Raw genomic sequence first — 25124 nt, 5'->3', positions numbered from 1 at the left:
GAGTACTTTGTTAGCTAAAGAATAATTTAATTCTGTATCATGTGATTTGCTCTGTTTCTGTAGATAGCCAATGAACTATGGTAGTTTTTTTTCTTGCTAGATTTCTCACTAAATGAATTTGTATCAATAACTTAGGATATTCAAGTTAGTTTATGTGGCAATTCGATTAACTCTATAGAATAGTTTAGCGTTGAGAATAAGTGATGTTTTCTGTATTTTTTAGTTGCTCTTTCTTTATTCTTTCTGTGTTTGTATTTCTATGTTTTGTTGTTTGAGGAATCTCCCTCCGTTACTCCTATGAATTATTTAGTGTAATATGGTTCTCTTTTTAAACAATAGAATCTTGTAATGGGATTGCCTGTGAATGTTTACTTAGAGTGTCTTCAAGAAAAACAGCCTGGTTTTCTATTCTTTGTGATACAATCTTAGATAATTTTGCCTGGGTCTTTGAACATTGATTTTGTCATTTTTGGGTTGTTGAACTACCTATTCTTCATACATATATGGAGCTAAACATTATAAATTCTTATGATAGGACTTCAACTAGCACTATCACAAGAATGATAACACTAACATTGATTTTGTCATCAATTTGGCTTCAACTATAAATCTATATCTGAGTTGATATCATTTGGTTGTCTTTACAATAATTTGACTTCAACCTCTAGGACTCCAACTAGCATTTTGAAACTATCTCCAAATATCTCAAGCCTTTCTATCTTTAGATCTACTTTTATAAAAGCAAATTGTATAAGACTAAAAGAGGAATAAGGATATGTTTAGGAGTGATTCTAAAATAGTTAAAATGACTCTTGTCATTTTCAAAACCACACTTAAACGTACTTTTAATCATTCAAAACCACGAACAAGAAGTAAATGAAATGAAATTAAAAGTTAGAAATTGGAACTATATGTTCTAATATAACTAATTGTCTAAATTATACAGGTTCAACTTATCGCATATATTATTAAGAATGGATAAAGAGTGGATTAAGATTAGGAACAAGTTATCAACTGAATATGCAGAAGGAGTATATCGATTCCTTGATGTTACAAAACTTCATGTTAATAAGTCGGGAAAAACAAGATGTCTATGCAGAAAATGTATGAATGCTAGGTGGGAGCCAATAGATGGAGTTGAACGACATTTATTCATTAATGGAATTTCTCCATCTTATCATCAATGGGTATATCATGGAGACCCAGTCGACTTGTCTAGGGGATACAATAGTCACACATCTCAGTCGACACATGATGATGGATTAAGTACGACAGAGATGAATGTCATAGATGAAGAAAATAAAATTTTGAATATTATAAATAATCTACAGTGTCCAATTGCTTATGTAAATGAAGAAGAAAACGAAGATGAGATGCAGACCAATGCCCAAGAAAGAGATAACAATTCAAGATTATTTGAAGACTTAATGAATGAAGCACGCAACCAATTGTACCCTGGTTGTATAAATTTCTCGTCATTGTTGTTCTTGGTGAAGTTGATGCATATTAAGGTTCTTAGCAGTTGGACTAACAATTGTTTGATTTGTTACTTGAATTGTTAAAAGAAGCATTTCCTGTTGGAGCATCTATACCTAGTTCATTTTATGAAGCTAAAAGAAAATTATGTGACTTAGGATTGGTTATGAGTGTATTCATGCTTGCAAATACGATTGCATCCTATATTGGAAAGAATTTATTGATTTGGAACAATGTCTAATATGTGGTGAATCTCGGTACAAAGTTGAATCTAGAAAAAGTAAAAAGATTCCACATAAAATTTTACGACATTTTCCTATAATGCCAAGATTGAAGTGATTGTTTTCATCTAAGCCTATTGCACCTAAAATAAGGTGGCATAAGGATAAACATGTTGAAACTAATGAAGTGTTGCGACATCCAGCTGATGCTAAAGGGTGGAAGCATTTTGATTGTGAGTTTCCTTAGTTTGCTTCAGACCCATGTAATGTTCGTTTAGGACTAGCTTTAGATGGATTCAATCCATTCGGGAATATGAGTACTTCATATAGTATGTGGCCAGTGGTGCTCATTCTTTACAATTTTCCAGAGACAAATTTCATTGTCTCCCTTCTTATACCCGGTCCAAAATCTCCTAGAAAAGAAATTGATATTTACCTACAACCATTAATTGAAGAGTTAAAGGAGTTATGGAATGATGGTGTGCACACTTACGATTGTGTTAGCAACGAATACTTTCAACTACGTGCTTGCTTATTATGGACTATTAATGACTTCCCTGCGTATGGTGACTTATCTAGATGGAGTACCAAAGGTTACTGTTGATTCGGAAAAGAGGAGAGGAAAATATACTTGTCTTATGTTATGCGTTAATCTTCATGCGTCGAAGGTCATGCGTTGGACTAAAAAATATACAATATGCATTTAAGCACGTATGCGATGACCATGTGTTCCTGTCACAAGTTTTCTTGCTTTCTTACCAAGTATAACCAGAACATAAGTTTCTTGGGATGATCCGAGGTCGAACACAGGGACTTGTAACTCAATAATGTTTATGAAGCAATGTGTTTGAGGCAATAAATAAAAGTAAAAAGACAAAAGTTAATGGAATATGTGCTACTCCTAATACTAACTAAACAGATTGAGCAATGGAAGTTTAACTATGAGAACTGGTAGAGATGCAGCAACTGTTAACGTATAATAAGGTTCATTATGTTAGGTCACTCGAGTAATCCCAGCTCGCCACACTAAAGCATCGCACACCTCTCGATGGCCAGCTGCATGCCTATATCTCTATAATGCATGGTTTCGTGGAGCATAAGATCGTTCCTATCTCTAGGAATAAAGCTTACCTTGCTTTAGTGTTTTCCACTACTTACCCTCTCAAGCAGTTAGTTGCAGCTATTCAGCTCATAAACAAGCGTTGCTATAGCCTCACACCAAGCGAAGAGGATTAACTCATTATACTCCCGCAACGCACACCTCTCGGTGGGTAGCTACATGCATCATATCTCTAAACCGCATGAGTAAGTATGCAACTGTCTTCGATATTCAACTAAATGATGAATGTAGACGATGATAAAGAAGAAGAAAATGGTGAAAATGGTGCTAAAGGAAGTAATAGATGCATTGATTAAAAATATATTAATGTCTTAAACCAAAATGTAATACAATACAGAGATAAAAGGAGAGATGGAGGGCTAGATGTAAACAATCTCTTGCTTTTCATCCAAATGCGTCAAGGCTGCTGGTGGTGCCATGCATGGATGATAGAGACGTCTCTTTCGAGCTCTATCTCCGGCGAAACTTCGATCGTCACTTGGAAAGGGCCGTGGAGGTGAAGAATCCTCTAAGAATGTCTTGCTCATGCTCTCATCTGTGATCACAAAGATCTGCCTTAAGACAGAAACTCGAATGATTTGAAGTGAAGATCCAAGGTATTATTTATAGAGCTAAAATGCCGACAGCATTGATGATTACGTTATGACTCATTGCTACCTTTGTCGCAGTATGGGAAATGTCAGCATCACCTTATCTTCTTGATACTCCTAAGGTATGCATTCAAGCTCTTTTCTCCTGAAGTTTCAACGCATTCCACCCACTTAGCGATCAATCTTCCATTACGATTAATACTCTGTGGACGCAACATTCCATGCGGCGAACTAGTCTTTATGAACCTTTGCATGTGGTTACTCTTGCGACGGTCTAAGGTTGACGCATGCGGTCAATTCCTGCAATGGCTACAAAAATAGACAGTTTTATGCATAATAACGCATGATATAAGGTTAGTGAGGATTACTGGTGTTGGTCAACGCAAGCTTACTTTTCCACATGAATTCTTGGTATTATTAACGCATATTCTGCTTATTAGCCCTCATAATTCTAAGTAAAATGCTACAATAGCTTGTATTTCTACAAGCTATTAGTTACCAAGCATGCCCTATTTTTAAAGAGGATACATCATCAATGATGCTAAAAGGAAAACAATATTTTATGGGATATCGATGTTATCTTTCAGATAATCACAGCTGGCGTAAAAGCAAACAATTTGATGGAAAAGTGGAATATAGACCTCCTCCAGTTGACATGGATGGAGAAGATATCTTACGAGATGTGAATTTGTTAAAATTTCTTGTGCTTAGCAAACATCCAGAGAAACGTGATAAAAAAACGAAAATAAAGTTTAAATTGGAATAAAAAAAAAGTATATTTTTCCAACTTCCATATTGGTCGAAATTTTTATTGAGACATAAGTTGGATGTTATGCATATTGAAAAGAATATTTGTGATAATTTGGTAGACACATTATTAAATATTTAGGGAAAGAATAAGGATACAACTAATGCTCGTTTGGACCTAGAAGATCTAAATATACGAAAAGAACTATACCTGCAAAAGGTAGAAGACAAAGTTATAAAGCCACACACTGCATACACATTGACTACTAATGATAAAGTTGCATTCTATAAATAGATGAAATCAGTCAAATTTCCTGATGGGTTTGTATCCAATATATCAAGATGTGTGAGTGAGAAAGATAGAAATCTATTGGGGCTAAAAACTCACGACTCGCATGTTCTATTTCAAAGGCTTCTTCCAATTGGTGTTTGAGCATACTTGAAAAAAGACGTGTCTACTATTGTTGTTGAGTTATGCAAATTTTTCTATGATCTATATGCAAAAACAATATCTATAGGGGATTTGTATCGATTACAAAGAGACATTATAATCATACTTTATAAGTTAGAAAAAATATTTTCACCGGCATTTTTTGATGTAATAGTGCACCTAGCAATCCATTTGCCCTATGAAACAGAAGTTGCAGGTTCAGTTAGTTATAGTTAAATGTACCCTATTGAAAGAAGCTTACAGACATTGAAACAATATGTAAGAAACAAAGCACGTCCTAAGGGTTCTATAGCAGAAGCATATATAATGAATGAATCGTTGGAATTTTGTTCTTTGTACATAACTGAAATTGAGACAAGGTTCAATAGAGATGAAAGAAATGATGATAGACTTCCAGATGATGAGATATGTGGTGAATTTTCGATGTTTAGATAAAATACGAGACTATTAGGAGCACCAAGAGTAAGGACATTATCGAGAGAAGAAAGATGCAGTACACATTAGTACATCTTGAACAATTGCATGGAAAATAAATCTTATCAAACATAAGTTTTGAACATTCCATTGTAATTGATAATTTTGATTCAAAGTGTGAAAATAAAATTGAGACACGTCTCTTACTTATAAGCAATATTTGAGACTAATTCGACATGAAGCTCAAAGTCAGGATGATTTATACAGAAGGCACCAACAAGGCTTTCCTGATTGGTTCAAATCTCATGTAAGTATATGAGTTTAAAAGACCAATAAAAAATCAATTGACTACTAATGACAAGTGACATTACTTTTTAACAGATTTTTTCACTACATGAAAATGGAGATATGTCTGATGACATATATTCACTAGCGATGGGACCAAGTTCAAAAGTGCGCTCATACAGTGAATTCATTATAAATAGAGTACGTTATAATAGTATTGAGCGTGATAATTGTCAGAGTACGCAAAATAGCGGGATCATGGTGCCTTCAGAAAGTGAAGGTGGAGGTGATCTCCATAATTTCTATGGTGTTGTCAATGAAGTATTGGACTTTCAGTATGCCAAGAGAAGACATGTAATTATGTTTAAGTGTACTTGATTCGATACAGACCCTAAAAAGAGCAACAGAGTACACATAGATTTGGGGTATATATTAATTAATACAACTCGTCATTAGTTTGTTAACGAGCCTTTTGTATTTGCCAGTCAAGCCAAACAAGTGTTTTACATCAACGATCCTAAATATGGTAATAATTGGAAGGTGGTACAAGTAGTCCAAAACAAGCGTGTATGAGACATGCCAGAAGCAGAAGAATGTGAGAATGACCAACATGACTTGTTAGAAGTGGTGAATAGTATTACTTGTACAGTCGATGAATCAATGAATGATATCAGTTTATGTAGAGTTGATGTTGATCCTACAGTCGTAGAAGAACGGATAACTCAAAGAGTTGATGATGACTTCATAAATGACGAGGAAGAAGATGTCCAATCATCTTCTAATAAGAGTTTAAGTTTCGATGAACATCTTAATGATACAAAATAAACATGTAAATATGTATTTTCTCCATGCGCATGTAAGTTAAACACTTGTTTCTTTTCCATTTCATAACTTACAAATTGTTGTATAACATATATATTATCGCTTACACAAGAACAATGGTAGGTCATACTGATGATGAGGCAATACTGGAGTACTTACAGTCTGAGCCCGTTGGCACATCATCCTCTATGGGAGATAATATAGATTATTTTAGAGACACATTTTTATATAAACTAATGTTTCATTAAACTAACGATGTATAATTTTTTTCAAAGTTTGGTAATATGACTACTAGGACTGGACGTGGATACTCTCAAAATGTTGATCTGGATAAATATGTTCAAAAATTGGGGAGAATTCCTATCGAGATTGACCCTGAATGGCAGAAACCAACTTGCAACAATGCAACAAGATTCAGCAATGCTATTGGTACCAACGTTCGGGAATCTTTTTTTGTTCATTATGGATCATGGAGAGAGGTACCAATAGAAACATAAGAGTTTGTTAAGGGTCGATTATTGGTAAGATGGTCAATTTATATTTTACAAATTATCTATGCATCAGCTTCTATAATAATTAGTTTTTTTTTCTTAATTCAAAATCATTTTGTGTTAGACTTGACCAGTAAACTGATCAATGATTTCATCGATGAACAGATGAAAAACTCATTCAAAGAGTATAGGGGGAACTACATAAACACTACAAGAAATATGCAAGTCTTGAAGAGGCACGAGCACACCCACTTGATCGCCTTAAGGAAGATATAGAGAATTGGCACTTTCTATGCAACAAATTTGAATCCGCCGACTAGAAATTACTTTTACTCTAACGAAGTTTAATTTCTCATTTTCTTAGAAAGTGGTAGAGACGAATCAAAGGAATAGGTCAGCCTTAAAGTACACTCATACAGCTGGTTCTAAAACTTTCATACGCATAAGAGAATCCACGGTAAGTTGGATAAAGTATACACATACAGCTGATTCAAGTACACTCATCTTAATATCTCATTTTCTTGTGAATTATTTTACAAAAATGATCAGACGGTCAACCAATGGATCTAGTGGACTTATTTAGGCAAACACATTATAGGAATGATAACTCTTTTATTAGTCAGACTGCGAATGATGCATATGTAAGTTTTTATTCCTCAATGTAACTTTATTCATATACAATTGTCATACAATAATTAGTTTTAATTATTGATGTATAGTCAAATGGATGAGTTGAGAGAATCCTCCCCCCAAGAAGGGTCGAACGAATATCAAATGAAGAAATATGCGGGCAGGTGTTAGGCCCAGGATTGGGCCTTGTGTTGGATTTTATGTCCTAAAACTTGTGGTTTTGTAAATATTAGAACTTATTCTGAGAATTCGATAAAGTTGTTATTGAAAATATTTTTTTTTAGAAATCCAATAAACCTAAATCCCTTGACTATTATATGTGTACTTGAACTTTATGTGGAGACATACAAGTAGATCAGTTTCGAGTAAATAGTCAAAATAATCTATAGTATATGAATAAGGTTGAGTACCTTATTCTGGTAACACTATTGAATGCGGCCTACTCTGTAGTTGTTACAAAGAGTTGTAAAGTGCTACATACGAAGTGATCCTATTTCGTGCATGTTGAGACATGAAGAGTGAAGGTGTACTGTGTAAATAAGTTTTGTGTAAGATCAGACCACGAAACCTGTCACTCTTACTTTATAGTGTTGTTTACTGTTTAAGACTGACTATTTCAAAACGATGACCTAGGTAACTTAACCTTAATCCTGATCTAACTATGAACTCCTGTTTGTTCGGGATCATCCTTTGATCTGCAAACGGTGAGAGTAGACCAATTGCATTTGCTCAATAAGCTTACAATTTTGGGGATAAGACCGAATGAATAGTTGGGAGCATAGGGTACAAGAGGGAATTCACTCCTACCCGATTAGGGTTAATAGAGAGGTTGTTCCTTCAAGTGTTGATTTTGGGTCTTAAACAAGAGGTCTCACCCTCTCATTGGCCTGAGAGTGATTCGATTTGTTGATTGAATCACAAATCAATTGTTCATTAGGGGATCAGTGGAACTTAAGGAACAAGAGATAATTTCGGAGATAAAACAGAGATTCGACCAAACCGTTATTACGAGCAACCTGTGAAGGGTTAACTTACAAATCATGGTTATATCGAGTGGACATAATATATCTACAATGAGGGGAGATCAGCTATGGGCTTTAGTGGAATCACCCATTAGTTAACGAATGGGGGTTAGACCGGTCTAATGGGTTTAGCCAATTAATCTCGGATTGTTGGAGCCCATGATCTGTAGGTCCGCGAGGTCCCCCTACTAGCTCGTAAATGGATAAACTCTAGAATAGTGTGATAAGTTAATTTGAAATGTTTAAATTAGAATTAAATGAATTTGGAGAAATAATATTTAAATATGATTTAAATATTTGAAGATGGAATTGTGTTAAAAATTAATTTAATATTTGATATTAAATTAATTAGACTTATTTAAATTGTTTAAATAATTATTTATTAATTTTATTAAAGAAAATTAATTTATGAAATTAATTTTATAAAATTAATTATATTTTCAGTTTTATTAAATAAAATTGATTTTTGAAATCAATTTTGATAAAATTTAAAAAGAAGAAAAAAACACAAAGTTGGAAAAATTGATTTTCCATTTACTTCATGAACTAGCTCACCAACAACCCACTTTAACTCTTCATTAACTCCAAGAATGAGGTGCATCTCATGCAACAAACTTCTTTACATGAATGTCTGCAATATATAGAAGATTTAGGAGTATTTTGGAGGAGGGCAACCGAACAAAAAATTTTGAGAAAAAATTGAGAGAAGAAGGGTGTTCTTCTACATGGTTGCTGCTATGAGTTTCTCCAAATTCCCTTAATTCCAGCTTATTTTGAGTCCCACTACTCAATCTTAAGTTCCAAGAGGATAGTAGAGAAAATCTTGGGGTGGTCTACAACAAGATCCTGTGGAGATTTGCAGCTGAATCAAAGCTTAGAGGAAGTTCTTCAAAGGTATGTCATGAAACTCATTTTTTCCTGTTGAAGCATGTTTTCTTTTCTGCCAAAATTAATGAATTAAAGTGCTTATGGATCCTGATTTCTTCGCTGCACATTGGTACCTACCAACACCTTGGTAGGACACCAAAGGGTAAAAAAGTGAAAAAATCTAGGGGATCATTGTCCAGTGCATCTTCAACAAGAATTATAGAGGGACAACAACAAGATAGACTTCTTATAGGCTAGATTGGCTAGATTGGATGAACAAGACGCCAAAAGACAAACTGAGATGGAGGATATGAAAGCTATGCTCTTACAACTCATGAAAGATAGATCGAACTAGGTATGAACTCTTCGACTTTCGTAGTAAACTTAATTGTAAGATTGTGTATGCTGTTATCCTGCAGTTATGGTAACAACATAAACGTATAGTTATGTAAAGTATAGTTAATGTTGTTATCCTAAAGTTGAGTTTGAATTTCATTTTATGCTAAATTAGATGATTGTGTATGTTGTTATCCTGCAGTTATGGTAACAACATAAACCTATAGGTGTTTCGGTTGATTTGTATATTGCGATTGATGATTGTGTAACTTAGTTTGATTGTGTAAGTTAGTTTGTTTCAGTTGATTATGTAAGTTTGTTTGTTTATTACCATTGAGAATAATTTTGGGGGTGGGGGATGGGGAGGTGTTTTAGTTGATTGTGTAAGTTAGTTTGTTTGATTGTGTAAGTTAGTTTGTTTCAGTTGATTGTGTAAGTTAATTTGTTTATTACGATTGAGAATAACTTTGGGGGTTGGGAGATGTTTCAGTTGATTGTGTAGGTTAGTTAGTTTGATTGTGTAAGTTAGTTTGTTCCAGTTGATTGCATATCTATATTTAAGTACAAGTATGTTAAGTTTAAGTTATGAATGAGTTGGCTTGTTGGTTTGTTGGGTTTATGATTGAGGTAAGTTGGTTTCTTGGTTTGTTTATGATTGAGTTATTGGTTTGTAGGTTTGTTTATGATTGAGGTAACTTGGTTTGTTTAGTTGAGATTGGTATATTATTGAGCATTAAACTTATTTAAATTTGTATTTTGTAGGTATTTTGAGATTTTTGTTGAAGATACATCTCTCGGCAAGAAGCGTATTTAGATTGTACTTTGTTATCGTGTAATTGTGGATGTTATAGAATTCGTGGATTAAGGTTGTACATTCAAACGTGTTTTCAATATATTATTAATCTATTATGGACATTTACTTCATTTTGGCAATCTTATTTTAGTTGATTGACATTTATAAGACTCAAACAAGTATGACATTTAGAAAGAAAAACATATCTAAAAAAAGAAAATAAATTAACAGATTTAAATAGATATTTAAATCTATTTATTTATTTCAAGAAATTCCGACGGCATGGGATCAGGCAAAGAACTCCCGATGGTGACTTCATATCGTCTGGATTTAATGATATCTCGACGGTGTATAGAGACCGTCGGGATAAAGACATAGCCCGACAGTCATTAACGTCGGGCGTTAGATATCTCTCGACGGTCCACGTCACCATCGACCTAAAATAAAATGCCCGACCACAACCCAACCGTCAAGATAAAAAAAAATCCCAACGGTTCAGAAGACCATCAGGCTTATCTATAAATACCGACGCTTGGCCATCGAGCGAAAGAATAAATTTTGATGGTCGGCCGTCGGGCTAACGTATAAATTCCGACAACTGACTGTCGGGCGTTGTCCCTTTTTCTCGACGGCTTTCTTCAGGGTTGAAGGAAAAGCCCCACTCTTATCCATCGAGATAATTCTTTTCCCCTACAACAGGGTTTCCTAACCGTCAGGAAAGGTTTCCCCGACGATGGTACCCCGACAGTGTTGCCGACGACTTCTTTACCATGGAAAAGGTTGTCTCGACAGTGTTTTTAACTTATCCCTACGCCCGCAATCGTCGGGATTCAACCAAATTCTTGTAGTGAATGTTGAAATCAAATATTTATAAACCAACTAGTTACATAAAATCCACTGCACACAAGAGTTTTCTCACAGTTTTAGGAGTTATCAACGGTTACATTATCATGTCTTGTAGGAAATGCATTCGCATTTTGGAAAAATAACATAATTCTTATATATACATCCAAATATGTCAAATTCATTCCAAAATTGACATTTTTACAACCAAATACATTAAATATAAAAGAGTATTGAGCATATATTTTTCCTAGTTTGATCGTTAATGGACCAATCACTTACATTAATTTATTTTAACATACTGAAATATAGAATAAACATATGAGCTATGTATATGTGAAAATAGTAGTAAAACTACCGATTTATCACTTACGCGTTCTCTTACTCGATTCAAACACTTTGAAGGAAAATCTCACTTCACAACTCTATCTCAATGGTGTTACCCCTTTAGTAAAGCTATCTCTAGTAAGAGTGTGTTGTGAAAAAGTAAAAAGTGGATAGTAAAAAGTAGGGAAGAAAATTTGAATGTGGGTTAGTTCCTTTTGGATTTATCCTCCTTAAATTGATGGGGACTTTGTGGAGCAAACTCAACTCTAAACCTTGGCCTTGATTTTACCTTCTAGAAGGCACAACTCAACATACCTCCACTTTTTTCTTCCTTTTTCATTTTCCCTCCTTAAATAAAACAAAAAACATATGGTAGAGAAACAATGTTTTAAAATAAAATATATTATGGTTGGAATGGAATCAAACCCCAAAGCTTTGGTGGGGCCACCCAGTTCTTCTTCTCCTTCTAGGTGTTTTTATTTATTTATGTGCCCTCCCAAATTTAAAATATGCACCATACCATTTCCTTTCCAGTCCTTTGACTCCACTTATTTAAAATGAAATTCTCAAACTCCTCAAATATACAGAAATTAGAAGGATGGGATTGCAATTGAAAAATAAAAGAAGCCCCAAAGAGCAAAAAAAAGAAAATAAAAAAGAAGAAGAATTTAGAGCCACTCAATCCATCTCACCAACCCGGTCAAACGTTCTCTTGTGTCTAAGATGCTGCCCGCTGCCCGCTGCCCGCTGCCCAAGAATAACAACGTTATAGAAAGAAAGTCCCGAGTCAATTGCTTGTTTTCCTTTACCACCTCTCACCACACCTCACCTCCATATATAATTATTAAATTAAAATAAAATGGTCTCTCTTTTACCAACTCCCTTTAGCTATTAGCTTCTCCATTATTTCCATATATTTCTTCCCCTTCCCTTGGCTTCCTTCCATTAATCCATAGTACTGTGTGTTTCTCACACACTCTCTCAATGGGCAGATCTCCTTGCTGTGACAAACAACACACCAACAAAGGTGCATGGACCAAAGATGAAGACCAACGCCTTATCAACTACATCCAAATCCATGGCGATGGTTGTTGGAGATCTCTCCCGAAAGCCGCCGGTACGGCGTCGTCCAGATATATTCAAACTTCTTACTTCTTTTCTATTCTAACTATATATAATCATCCTTTCTTATCGTTTATAAATAGGATTGCTTCGGTGTGGCAAGAGTTGTCGGCTTCGATGGATCAATTATCTCCGTCCAGACCTTAAGAGAGGAAATTTTACTACTGAGGAAGATGAAATCATCATCAATCTTCATAGTCTACTTGGTAACAAGTGAGTATTTCTAACTCTATAATAATACTTTCTTTTCTTTTCTTTTTTCACTTTGGTTGCTATTTCAATGTCTTTTGGTTAATTTGTGTTTAAAACTCTTTTCGTTTGTATGTTTTTAGTGTATATAAATTTTGAAAATGTGCAGAATTATGTTAAATTTGCTAATAACATTAATATGGTTGGATTTGGATTGATTAGAAAAAAAATGTTTTTTTGAAAAAAATGTTTTTATTTAAACACTTTTGATTAAAAAAAATATTTAAAATGATTTGAAAAGTTATTTGAAGTAGTTATCAAATACTTAAATAAAGTTGATTCAACTCATTTCTTTTTAAATTAAAAAATATATACTATTCAATGTATTAGAAATTATATGAAATAAAATGATAATTAGACAAAAAAAATTAATTTAAAACATTGGTCATAAATTAATTAATATTAATTTATATTCAACTTAGTAAGTGGATCATTACAACTAATTTTATGATTTATAAACATATTATCAAGTACATCTCAAATAATTATTTAAATTAGAATCCGAGTTTTAGGTTTTGAATCTGCTAACAAATTCATATATATATGTAAACATGAAATACAACTCTATTTTTATTCAATTCCTTATTTTCAAATGTGTTCAAAATACCTAGCTAATATGGCCTAGCTTTTTGTTTCTTTTATTATTTTTTTTTTTTTTGTTTAGTAGTAAATTGATGTGAGGAGAATTTCTAATATGATTAATATAGGTGGTCTTTAATTGCGGCACGGTTGCCTGGGAGGACGGACAACGAGATAAAGAACTATTGGAACACGCACATCAAACGCAAACTCTACAACCGAGGAATCGACCCTCAAACGCATCGTCCACTGGTGAATAGTAGTAGCACCGGCGACATTGACCGACGACGGGAAGATTCAAACAGCAACAGCAGCAACAGTTGTTTGACGACGGAGGTTGAAGAAAACCCACCATTGAATCTAAATCTAGAGCTCTCCATTGGCCTTCATCCCCATAACCCAATCACCAAAAACCCCAAACGAAATGGGGAAGCTCCTGTTTTCTTCCAATTTTGTGCACCACAAACAGAATTAGAAACTGAAACTTCCTCCTCCACCCCCCATCTCTTTAGATATTACACATCATCCCCTTCTTAACATTTTAATTTATATTTATCTCCACATTGCCTCACTTTTTCATTTCTCAACTTACTTACCCTTTTGTGATCATTTCCCAATAACTATAATATGGTTTATTAGAGATATAATATATATATGATCCATATATATATATAATTTTCATGTTGAGGAATGATGATTGGTTGTTTGGTTTATTTTCAATTATGAAAATAAGTCATTTTAGGGGGGAAAAATGAAAGTGTTTGGCAACTACTCAAAATAGTTTTTTAAACATTTTCAAAGTATATTTAAACAATTTTTATAAAAGAGTTTAAATAAAAATGATTATTGTTGAGGATAAATTGTTCTGCTGATATGCGTTAATTGTCATGCGTTGATGGTCATGCGATGATCATGCGTTGATATGAAGACTATTATGTGTTAATTGTGTATGTGATGACCATGCGTCATGTCATAAGTTTTCTTACTCTCTCGCCAAGTATAACGAGATCGCAAGTTTCTCGGGATGATCTGATGTCTAACACAGGGACTTGCAACTAAAAGATGATTGTAAAGTAATGCGTTTGAGGCGGAGAATAAAAATAAAAAGAAAGAAGTTGATTAACTATGTCTACTCCTACTCCTAGTTAAACAGACTGAGTAATTGAAGTTTGACTATGGGAATCGGTAGAGATGTAGCAACTGTTAACGTATAATGAGATGCGTGGGAAATTAGGGCTGGGGGAGAAAATTTCACCAAGTCATTAAGTTTGGTCGCAGGGGTAATCCCAGCTCGCCACACTAACGCATCTCATACCTCTCGGTGGTCAACCACATGTTTTATATTTCTATAACGCATGGTTGCATTGAGCATAAGGTTATTCCTATCTCTAGGAATACTACTTACTTTGCTTAGTGAGTTCCACTACTTACCCTCTCAAGCAGTTGGTTAAAACTACTCCGCTCATAGACAAGTATTGTGATAGCCTCGCACCAAGCAAATAGGATTAACTTATTATACTTGTGCAACGCACACCTCTAAGTGGTTTGCTACATGCATCATATTTTTATGCCGCGTGATTGAGTATGCAATAACTCTTGCAATCTATACTTAACTCATTGAGGTGAAAGTAAAAGGTGATAAAGTAGGAAGAGATGATAAAAATGGTGTTGAAGGAACTAAAGAGATGCATTGATTACAAAATGTATTAATGTCTTGAGCCAAAATGTAAATACAATACAGTGATAAGAAGAGAAATGCATGGCCAATTGTAGACAATCAGATGTGTGTCAAGGCTGCCAATGGTGCAATGGGTGGGCAGTGGAGTAGTCTCTTTCGAGCTTTATCTTTGACGAAGCTCTGATCGTCAATCGGAAGAAGTTGTGGAAGTGAAGAACTCTCAAAGAATGTCTTGCTTATGCTCTCATCTGCAATCACAGGAATCCGCCCAAGGCAGAAGTCCCGGATGCTTTGAATTTGGGCTCCAATGCTCTATTTATAGAGCTCAAATATTGACAGCCTTGATAATCCTGCATTAAATCATTTTCATTATTGACACATCATTTTCATTATTGACACATCATTTTCATTATTGACACGGTAGGTGAAATGTCATCATGATCTTATCTCTTTGATACTCTCAAGGTATGCGTTCAAGATTGTTTCTTCTAAAGTATCAACGCATTCCACCCACTTTGCGATCAACCTTCTATCATGGCTATCACTCTGTAGTTGCGGCATTTCATGTGACGAACTTATCTTCATCAAGATCAATGCATGCGATCAACTTTGCGATGGTTTGGGATTGACGCATGCAATCGATTCCTGCGACTACTACAAAATAGACATTTTGACGCAAAATAACGCATGATATAGAGTTAGCGGGGATCTTTAGTGTTGATCGACCGCAAGCTCGTTATTCCACATGAATTCTTAGCAACATTAACGCATATTCTGCTCATCAACCCTCATAATTATATATAAAATGTAACAATAGCTTGTATTTCTACAAGCTATCAATTATTTTAAAAAAAAACATTTTTTTTTCTCTAATCAATCCAAACAAACCATAAACTTAATTAAACTCATGTTTGAAAATGATTTTGAAATGGCTAAAATCACTTGTGTTATGTTTAAAATTACTACAAAACACGCATTTAATCACTCAAAATTAATTCAATCTTACACTTTCAAAAAAATATTCATATTATCAAATTTTATTTTGAATGATTAGAACTCTTTTACGAGTGATTTTGAAAAGGACAAAAGTGACTTTAATAATTTTAAAATAATTTGCAGATATGTCTTTTAATTCAATGATAAAAGCCCTAAATTATCATTTCAAAATGGATTGAGGATTTGACTGAAAAAAAAAGAAATCAAATTAATTAATTAACAAAGTCAACTCAGGAATAATTAGTGTATAATGCACTTTGTATATATATATATATTTATATATATATATATACAATATGATCACACCAAATTAAAGCAGAGATCTGAATCTTGATGCAGTGGCAAATACCCAAAAAAAAAAAAAAAAGCATAAGTAGATGCCACTCTAATTAAATATAATATATATATTACTTTACTTAAATTACCTAATTAACTTCCAACGCAACGAGTTGCTACCTAAATTAAATAAATATTAAAATTAATATATAATAATATATATATATATATATATTAGAATGCGTTTGAGCAATGCTGAATACTGAGCCTAGATTTACATGTTTATGGGAGAATTTTATCTTTAATTTCTGCCATGCTTTTCTGGCTTTTCTTTTACTTTGAAAAAATATCCATATACTTTTAAAAATTTTATTAATAACGTTAAACTTATATTATTTTTTTAATAATATTCTTACAGTTACTATATGGACCAAAAATATCAGTAATTTGTTTTCAAAATTTATTTGAATTTTCAAAAGTGGTAAGAATACTAACGTTAGCTTTTTTAAAAAAACTAAAATGTCCTTAATCACAATTTAGTATGGGGACGGAAACCATTTTTGCACTCCCATCACTTTCTCTTCATTTTTCTCTCTCTCTAATAAAGATGATGACAATATCGTATTGCTGAATTTTGAAGGGAGATTTGATTTTGAGTGTTCATAGAATTTTGTGGGATTTTATATTTTTCAGTTGAATTTTTGTATCCCATTTGTTTACTAAGAAAATTGGTATAGAATTAGACAAAAGGAGGAAAAATGTGAGTAATATATATGGAGAAAAGAAGAAGGGTACCTATACGAGTTGTTAAATTGGTTCTTTCCTAATTCAAAATAACTTCAAAGAAAAATGGACTAATTTGGTGTTAATTTTTTTTAATATTTATGTTTGGATATGATAAGAAATTATAAACTCCTCCTATTTATTTAAATTTGTGAATTCAAGTAGATAGAAAAAAAAAAAAAAAAAAAAAAAAAAAGAGAAATGAGAAGATTTAGAGATCATGAAGAATGAGAATGAGACTAAAGAAGTATTGAAGAAGTGAGAGGAAAAAAAAAGGGGGAACCATTGAAGTATGAGGAGAGGGAAAATGTAAGATGGAGGTGATGAAGGTGTAGATAATAAAAAGTATTCGTCTATCTTCTAGTGGTAAGATACTTTAAATCTGTTTTTTAAGTTTAAGAGATAAATACAACATTTGAAAATTCAGAGGTATTTTTGAGATCGAGAGTAGTACTAATCATTTTTCTATCTATTTATATTAACTATATGAGTATTTCTTTTAGCTTTATTTTTAAATGTATGAAATTTCAAAGAAAAATTTAAAACAAAAGTACTAATGGTTTTCATAATTAAAAAAAATCAAAGGTAAGAGTATTATTTATTTATTTATTTTTATTTAAATTTAAGATTATCATTGAACTTTTAAAAGTGGTAGGACAATTTTGAAGTAAAGAACAAAGTTCAAGAGTATTTCTATAATTAACCTAAAAACAATAATTCAGATGTCTAGTCATTGTCATTTTCCCCGTTGATTCTTTTTGATCGAAAATATATTATATATAACATTTTCTTGTGATTGTTTTTAGGTGGCTTGCACTGTATTTTTGGCTAATATTATTAGACAACATCCTATCAAATTTTGATACTAAAAGAACTTTAAGGATATAAATCTTGGTAGTGGCCAACCATATATCTTTTTCACACATAACTAATTAGTTTTTTTAAATCATATTTAGTTTAAATTAATACAAATATAGCTATAAAGTTGATTAGATATATATTTTTTTGATCAAAGAAATCAACGGGGGAATTAACAGAGTCACTGAATTATTATGTTTTAGGTTAATTATAGAAAATACTCTTGAACTTTGTTTCTTTACTTCAAAATTGTCCTTAACTTTTAAAAGTTTCAATGATAATCTTTAAATTTAAATAAAATAAATAAATAAAATAATACTCTTACCTTTGATTTTTTTTTAATTATGAAAACCATTAGTACTTTTGTTTTAAATTTTCTCTTGAAATTTCATAACTATTAAAATAAAGCTAAAAGAAAATACTCATAATAGTTAATAAAATAAAGAATAGAAATGATTAGTACTACTCATTTCCCGATCCATCTTCAAAGAAAATACTCTGAATTTTCATAAATGTTGTATTAATACTCTTAAAACTTAAAAACATATTAAAAGTATCTTACCACTAAGAAGATAGACGATACTTTTTATTCCATCTACCTTCATCACCTCCATCTTACATCTAATTCCCCTCTCCTATACTTCAATGTTCCCCCATTTTTTTTTTCCTGCTCAATTCTTCAACTACTCTTTTAGTTCCATTCCTTTCATTCTTCAATGATCTCTAAATCTTCTCATTTCTCTTTTTTTTTTTTTTTTTTTTTTCTATCTACTTGAATATCAAAATTTTAAATAAATAGGAGGAGTTTTATAATTTCTTATCATATCCAAACATAAATATTAAAAAAAATTAACACCAAATTAGTCCATTTTTCTTTGAAGTTATTTTGAATTAGGAAAGAACCAATTTAACAACTCGTATAGGTACCCTTCTTCTTTTCTCCATATATATACTCACATTTTTCCTCCTTTTGTCTAATTCTTATACCAATTTTCTTAGTAAACAAATGGGATACAAAAATTCAACTGAAAATATAAAATCCCACAAAATTCTATGAACACTCAAAATCAAATCTCCCTTCAAAATTCAGCAATACGATATTGTCATCATCTTCTATTAGAGAAGAGAGAAAAATGAAGAGGAAAGTGATGGGAGTGCAAAAATGGTTTCCTTCCCCATACTAAATGTGATTAAGGACATTTTTAGTTTTTTTAAAAAAAGCTAACGTTAGTATTCTTACCACTTTTGAAAATTCAAATAAATTTTGAAACAAATTACTAATATTTTTTGTCTATATACTAACTGTAAGAATATTATTAAAAAATATATAAGTTTAACGTTATTAATAAAATTTTTAAAAGTATATGGATATTTTTTTAAAAAAAAGTACTGACAATTTTTTTTTTTTTTTTTTTTTTTTGAAGTTTAAGGTTTGATTATAACTTTTGAAAATTAGAATATTTTTCAACATGAAATACAAACTTTATAAATATATATTCTATATTATAATTTATTATTATTTTATTTATTATTTATAGTCCTTAAACTATCGGTCCTTTATGGTTGTTTCCTTTAAAAATATATATTGGTCCAATTATTGTGGTTATTAATGGAGCTGACGTTAGCAAAGAAAAAGTCATCTTTTGCCACCCCTATTTAGATTTTAGAGCCCAAGATAGTGTTACCTCTACTAATTTCAACCATACAATCTTATATTTCGATATAGTATCAATTAAATAATTCAGGTTATAGTTTTTTAATTGAATTTGAAAAGACAACCAACATATATTTGAAGTCATTCAATACAATTTGTCAAAGTTAATATGAAACAAAAACAAGGTTTGGGTGTCAATATCACAATGTTATTAAATAAAATTAAAATTTTGAGTTACAAAATTGTAACAATTTGACCAAGACAATTCTAGATGGTGCGACACTCATGAGATTTTTCTAAAAAAAATACAAAATACTAATGTTTATAAGGTGGTTGTCCAAATAATTTAGCATTCTACTTGCATCATTGTCAGGTGAAATCAATGAAAAAATTGAGCGAACTAAGCGTCCTTGGGAATCAAATGAAGATCGGGGATCAAGAAGTGGGAACGAACAAAGAGCGAGGTCCCATTTCTCTAGATTATCGAGAAATCACAAAACTTCGATTCTCTAGTAATAAGCTGAAATGGACAAGAAAAAAATTTGAAAATGAGGTATTTTGATAATTTCACGAGAAAATGACGTGGCAAAAAGCCAGCAGAGACTAGCTTGTATATTATTCAAAATCTAGGTGAGATTTGATTTGGAGTTATTTATAAAGTTATAATACCAAAATTCCAAATCCCCAATTCGAAAAGAAATGGTCAGAAATTCCACCAAATATGGTAATTACGATTCCCACGGTCCCACCTTCCAAATCGGTATACACATTATACAAACCCTAACAGAAATCAATTCCCTTTTGCCTTCCCTTTCTTCTTTGTCCTTCCCATCCGATTTCAAGCTTCAGGTATGCAATCCTTTTCTAGTCGGATCGTTACTTTTTATTTGGTGCAGCCAAGATATTGTTTCGATTTCGCTGCCTAATTTCTGTTAACTTTCATTGATTTCCAGTATCTGAATTGTCAATTTTCAATTCCCAGCTTCTGATTCTTGTCATTTTTGCGTGCAATGATCCCCCACCCTGTTCTTCCCAATGGGCTTCACTCCAATTTTAGTTTTCTTGGTTGGTTCTATACGTGTTGATTCTTTCTTTACTTTTCAGTCCCTTTGCTGTCCCCAAATTGATATTGATTTTGATTTTCCCCATTGCCTTTGATTTCCAATTTGTCAGTTTTGGGCTAACAGTAAAAAAGAGAGAAGAAAAAAGGGCAAATTAAGGGCGTTTTGAGAGTTATGGTCTACAAAATTGGTCGACACCATTCTGTTTTTGTTTACTTGTGGGTTGAGTTGCTTGTAAAAAGTGAAGCTATTGTCACAGATCTGCTATTTATAAATATATGTATTTGGAGGGAAGAACAATTTTATTAGTTCTAAAGAGTTGTCATTTTAAGGGGAATACTTTTCCTAAACATTTTTGGAAGATTGGGCGAAGTAATTATGTAGTAGTTAGAATAATTAAAGTGACTTAAAGTTTCGTTATGATTTTTAAACTCGTTAATGGCCAAGTAACCAAACGTCATGAAAATTTTGGTAAGTGTATTTAATGAGTTAAAAAACTTTTTTTTTTCTTTTTTTTTTGCTATTTTCAAATTTCTATTAAACTCACTGTGATGATTTTCTAAAATTGATTATTGAGAGTAGTATTTTTAAATGTGTTTCATTAAAAACAGACTCCAAAAGTTATTTCTAACTCTAAAACATATTTGGATGTATAGTAAAAGATGCGTTTGAAGATTCTAATAACACATTAGATGATATACTTTGAAGTGTTTGAAGCACTTTCTGCTTCTTCGAAGAGTGATGAAATGCTTGTTACTCTAAACTCACTCTATCTAGTTATGAAAGAAGAAAAAGAAAAACTTCTATAAAAGAGTCAGGACTGAGTTTTGTTCTAAAAAGTCAGCTCCTTAGCCAGTACTTAGGAGCTTAGTACATCTTAGGGATCATTCACGCAAAAATGACACGAATTATAGGTTGGTTTCGCAAAGATTTGATGGAACTTAAGTTAGAGCTGTTTCACTACTTTACATATGTGCTTCATACACCAGCAACGAACGATGGAACGAGGTACTCTCAAACCCTTATTCAAGTTAAATTTGCTTCTGCATTTCATAAATTATGGAATTTTTTCATTTCCCTCGCGTGGTTTTTATCTTTAGATTTCCATTTCTGTTTCTCCTTGGTTGGGAGTTTTCTGAAGCTGTTTTGACAATTGGTAGAACAGATGGAAGTTCTTGAGGAACCACCCTTCATTTTCTTTAGGCTCTAAAAGTTGTTTCTTACTTTGTAGACAAGCTTTATTATTTAGAAATAGACAACTGAAAACAAAATGGATGGTTTGCTAGCTTGTACAGACAAACAGTTTTCAAAAGTTATTTTGAAGAATTATGAATGGTTGTAAATGTTTGGATTCATTGACAATTATTTACAGGTCTGTGATCTAATAAGAACAACTTGAGTAGTTATTGGAGCATGTTTTCATTATAATTTTCTAAAAGTAGTCTATGATCCAGGATGTGATTATATACTTGTTACATTGCCAACCCAAAAGAAAATTTCCTTAAACGTCATGCTTCTTAATTGTTCCTTTGTCAAAATGTACCTTGTTTTTTCGTGGAAAGAGCGAAGAGCATAGCTTTGCTCCCAGAGGAATAATTGCTAACGTGGATAAGCGGCTGAGTGACAAGATTGGTTCTAACTGTGATAGAATGATGCAACGATTATGAAGTCAATTGTATTTCGAGATTCAGTGACTCCAATTACAAGCAAGTTAATCCTTCACAAATTGTCCATGCTTATGACTGGATCAAATATTTGTTTTACCTTTGTAATTACCTCTTGCACATTAGATATTGTTGATGTCTAATGAACAATATGTTTATGATTCAATCAAAAATCAAGTTTCTCTTGGGCCAAAGAGAGATGGGTCCCATTATTCCAGTCCTGAAATCAAAACTTAAGAAACTTTTCACCTGGTTTTTCTATATGATAAGTAGTAAATTTCATTTGTGGAATTATGTTCTCAACTCTCTATTTGGTAAGTTCTAAAAATGGTAGGATTATTGAACCGATTACAAAGTTATTCTCACACATGAAAATTAAAGGACAAACCATCCCAACCGTTCATAACTCGTTTAAGATTGAGATTAAATGAGACTAAGTACTTTAGATTCCAGTTTTATATAAACTCATTGTATATGATATCTCTACTCACATGTTTTCACATGAATAATTTGGATCAAATTATTTGTAATAATTACAAAGTGAGTCGTATGGATATCATCAGTATAAGACACTCAACTTGTTCATATGCTATAGAATCTCTGTGTTATTTTTTCAACATGTTCTATCGCTATGTTGATCATATACTATTCAAGATCACATTTAATAATTTTGAACTTTTACTCTAATTTATTATTACAAATAAAATATTACTTAAATGACTCATTAGTATCATGACGCTTCGAAAAAATTGACGAGCAACGTTGAAATGCTGGCACTTAAAAGTTTGTTTTCTGGTTTGCATGTTTTCCTTTTTTTTTTTAATCCTAATATGACCATGTTAAGTAGATTAAATTGACAACTTACTTTGTATCCTTTGTTCAACAATGCTATGTATGTCGAGGATTATCCATAATTGTAACAAATGCATGTTTAACTTGAGTAGTGATAGGTTGAATTAAACTATGATTATGTTTGAATCGTTGTCATTACCAAGTTCATCGTCTTGATCATAATCAATCTTAGGATTAGAAAAATGATAAAATTGGACCTGATTAGTTTAATTTACCGTCCTAATCGATACCTAAGTTTAATGTGGCTAATTGATGAGTATGAAATACTATCGTGTCTAGCTTGTTGGCTAGTTTATAATTAAATAGGTTATCGTTTAATTAATTAGATTAGGAGAGTCTGTCACATTTCTAGATCAATCGATTCGAGTGTAAAACTAAAATAAGAAGAGAGGTCTATAGAAATTTTTAATGATACCTTTTTAAGACCAACCAAAAAGGGCCCATAATACCCTTTTTAAAAAGACCAAAAAGTGTCTAGAGAAAAAATAATAATAAGTTTTTTATTGTGGTTTTTAACTAAAATTATGGATTCGCTTTTAGCAAATTGGAACATCCCATGGTAAAATTCTCAAATGATGATCAGAACTTAGGTTTTTTTTTTTTTTTTTTTTTTTTTTTTTAACAACGTGCTTTTAAACTGTTATGAGGTTTCTTTTTTTCTTTTTTCTTTTTTCCTTTTTCTTTTTTCTTTTTTCTTTTTTTTTTTTTTNTTTTTTTTTTTTTTTTTTTTTTTTTTTTTTTTTTTTGGTGTTATAGGCCTTTTATTTAAAGATTATAGATTGAAATCTTTGGAGTTTTATCCCTACAAAAATCTCTAAAGTAATATACACGAACACTAAAACAAATAGGGAGCTCTACATAATAGGCCATTTGTTGCGAACCCCCAATTTTGCAATGGCATGAGAGACGGCAACCCTATGGTCAATCCAGATTTCATCTAAAGTGTACATTAGCGGAATTCATTCCACTCCAAATAAATGGTACTTCGTTAAAACCAACGAAAAATAGTCAATGCAACTCACACTGGTTCATTTTCATCAAACTTAAACATCCTCCAGAATGAAATTCTCAAATGATGATCATAAACTTTACTTTTTAAGCACATGCTTTTAAATCCTTAATGGGTTTGATTTCTTTTTGGGTGCTACAAGTCTTTCATTTAGGTGTTATGGGTTAAATTCTATAGGTTTTATCTTAAAACAATGTTTGATAAATGTACACAAAAACTAAAACAAGAAGGGAGCTCTTTAGAAATAACAATACACCTTTAGAACTGACAAAAAAAATTATCAATGCTATCCCTTAAAAAAAAAATACCAAACAGTGGCTTGAAGAAAAAGTTTGGAATGTGTTTTTTTAAATGAAAATATGGGTTCATTTTCATCAAACTTGAGCATCTCCTGTAGTGAATATCACAAATTATTATCCTATTCTTTTTTTTATGTTCCGTAGCGGAAGCGAGGATCGACCCAATTTTTTATTTTCACAGAACAATGAAATTACATAACATACAATTATGTATTAACAAGAAAAAAATTACAGCATGCTTCTTAAAAAAAACAAAGAGAGAGGGTTGAGAGAAATACGCCACTTGAAGAAATCAATTTCTTCACGAATTTTCCCCTATTCGATCACGATCCAAAATGACCACCACCACAAGTGAGATCTCCGTATTCTCTTGGGATGAAAATTTCTCAGGAACGTGTGGACTCTGAGAATTTGGAAGAGGGAAGAAAAGAATTTAAGAGATAATTTAGTGTAATCTCCTTTTTAAAAATTACAAAGAATTACTTTTTTGTATCAACTCTAAAGAGAAGAATAAGAGAGAAAAGAAACAAAAACCACCACATGTTAGTGCTTGAGAGAATTAAGGGTAGTTATTTCCTTCCCTTTAATTTTGAAATTTAAAAAATTAAA

General features: G+C 32.1%; 1 protein-coding gene and 1 long non-coding RNA gene across 2 annotated transcripts; both read left to right on the top strand.

Annotated features, from left to right (window-relative positions):
* The first annotated feature begins 12250 nt into the window (after window positions 1-12250).
* LOC120088603 (myb-related protein 330-like) lies at window positions 12251-14066 on the top strand. The gene is made up of 3 exons (XM_039046013.1): window positions 12251-12552; window positions 12641-12770; window positions 13514-14066. Exons 1-3 carry the CDS (start codon window positions 12420-12422, stop codon window positions 13920-13922), a joined length of 672 nt encoding a protein of 223 aa, XP_038901941.1. The 5' UTR covers window positions 12251-12419; the 3' UTR covers window positions 13923-14066.
* Window positions 14067-20311: 6245 nt separating this feature from the next.
* LOC120088867 lies at window positions 20312-22601 on the top strand. The gene is made up of 2 exons (XR_005485053.1): window positions 20312-20479; window positions 20584-22601. It is a non-coding gene; the product is annotated as an uncharacterized LOC120088867 (long non-coding RNA).
* Window positions 22602-25124: the final 2523 nt, after the last annotated feature.

Source organism: Benincasa hispida, chromosome 10, assembly GCF_009727055.1.
Source record: "Benincasa hispida cultivar B227 chromosome 10, ASM972705v1, whole genome shotgun sequence".
Taxonomy (NCBI): domain Eukaryota; kingdom Viridiplantae; phylum Streptophyta; class Magnoliopsida; order Cucurbitales; family Cucurbitaceae; genus Benincasa; species Benincasa hispida.
The sequence above is the reverse complement of the archived record's forward strand: the minus strand, read 5'-3'. Positions and strand labels throughout refer to the sequence as shown.

Coding starts and splice junctions, on each gene's coding strand:
- LOC120088603 (XM_039046013.1), top strand. CDS start 12,420: ATGGGCAGATCTCCTTGCTGTGACAAACAACACACCAACAAAGGTGCA. Junction 12,553..12,640: donor ATCTCTCCCGAAAGCCGCCG/GTACGGCGTCGT, acceptor GTTTATAAATAG/GATTGCTTCGGTGTGGCAAG. Junction 12,771..13,513: donor CATAGTCTACTTGGTAACAA/GTGAGTATTTCT, acceptor TGATTAATATAG/GTGGTCTTTAATTGCGGCAC.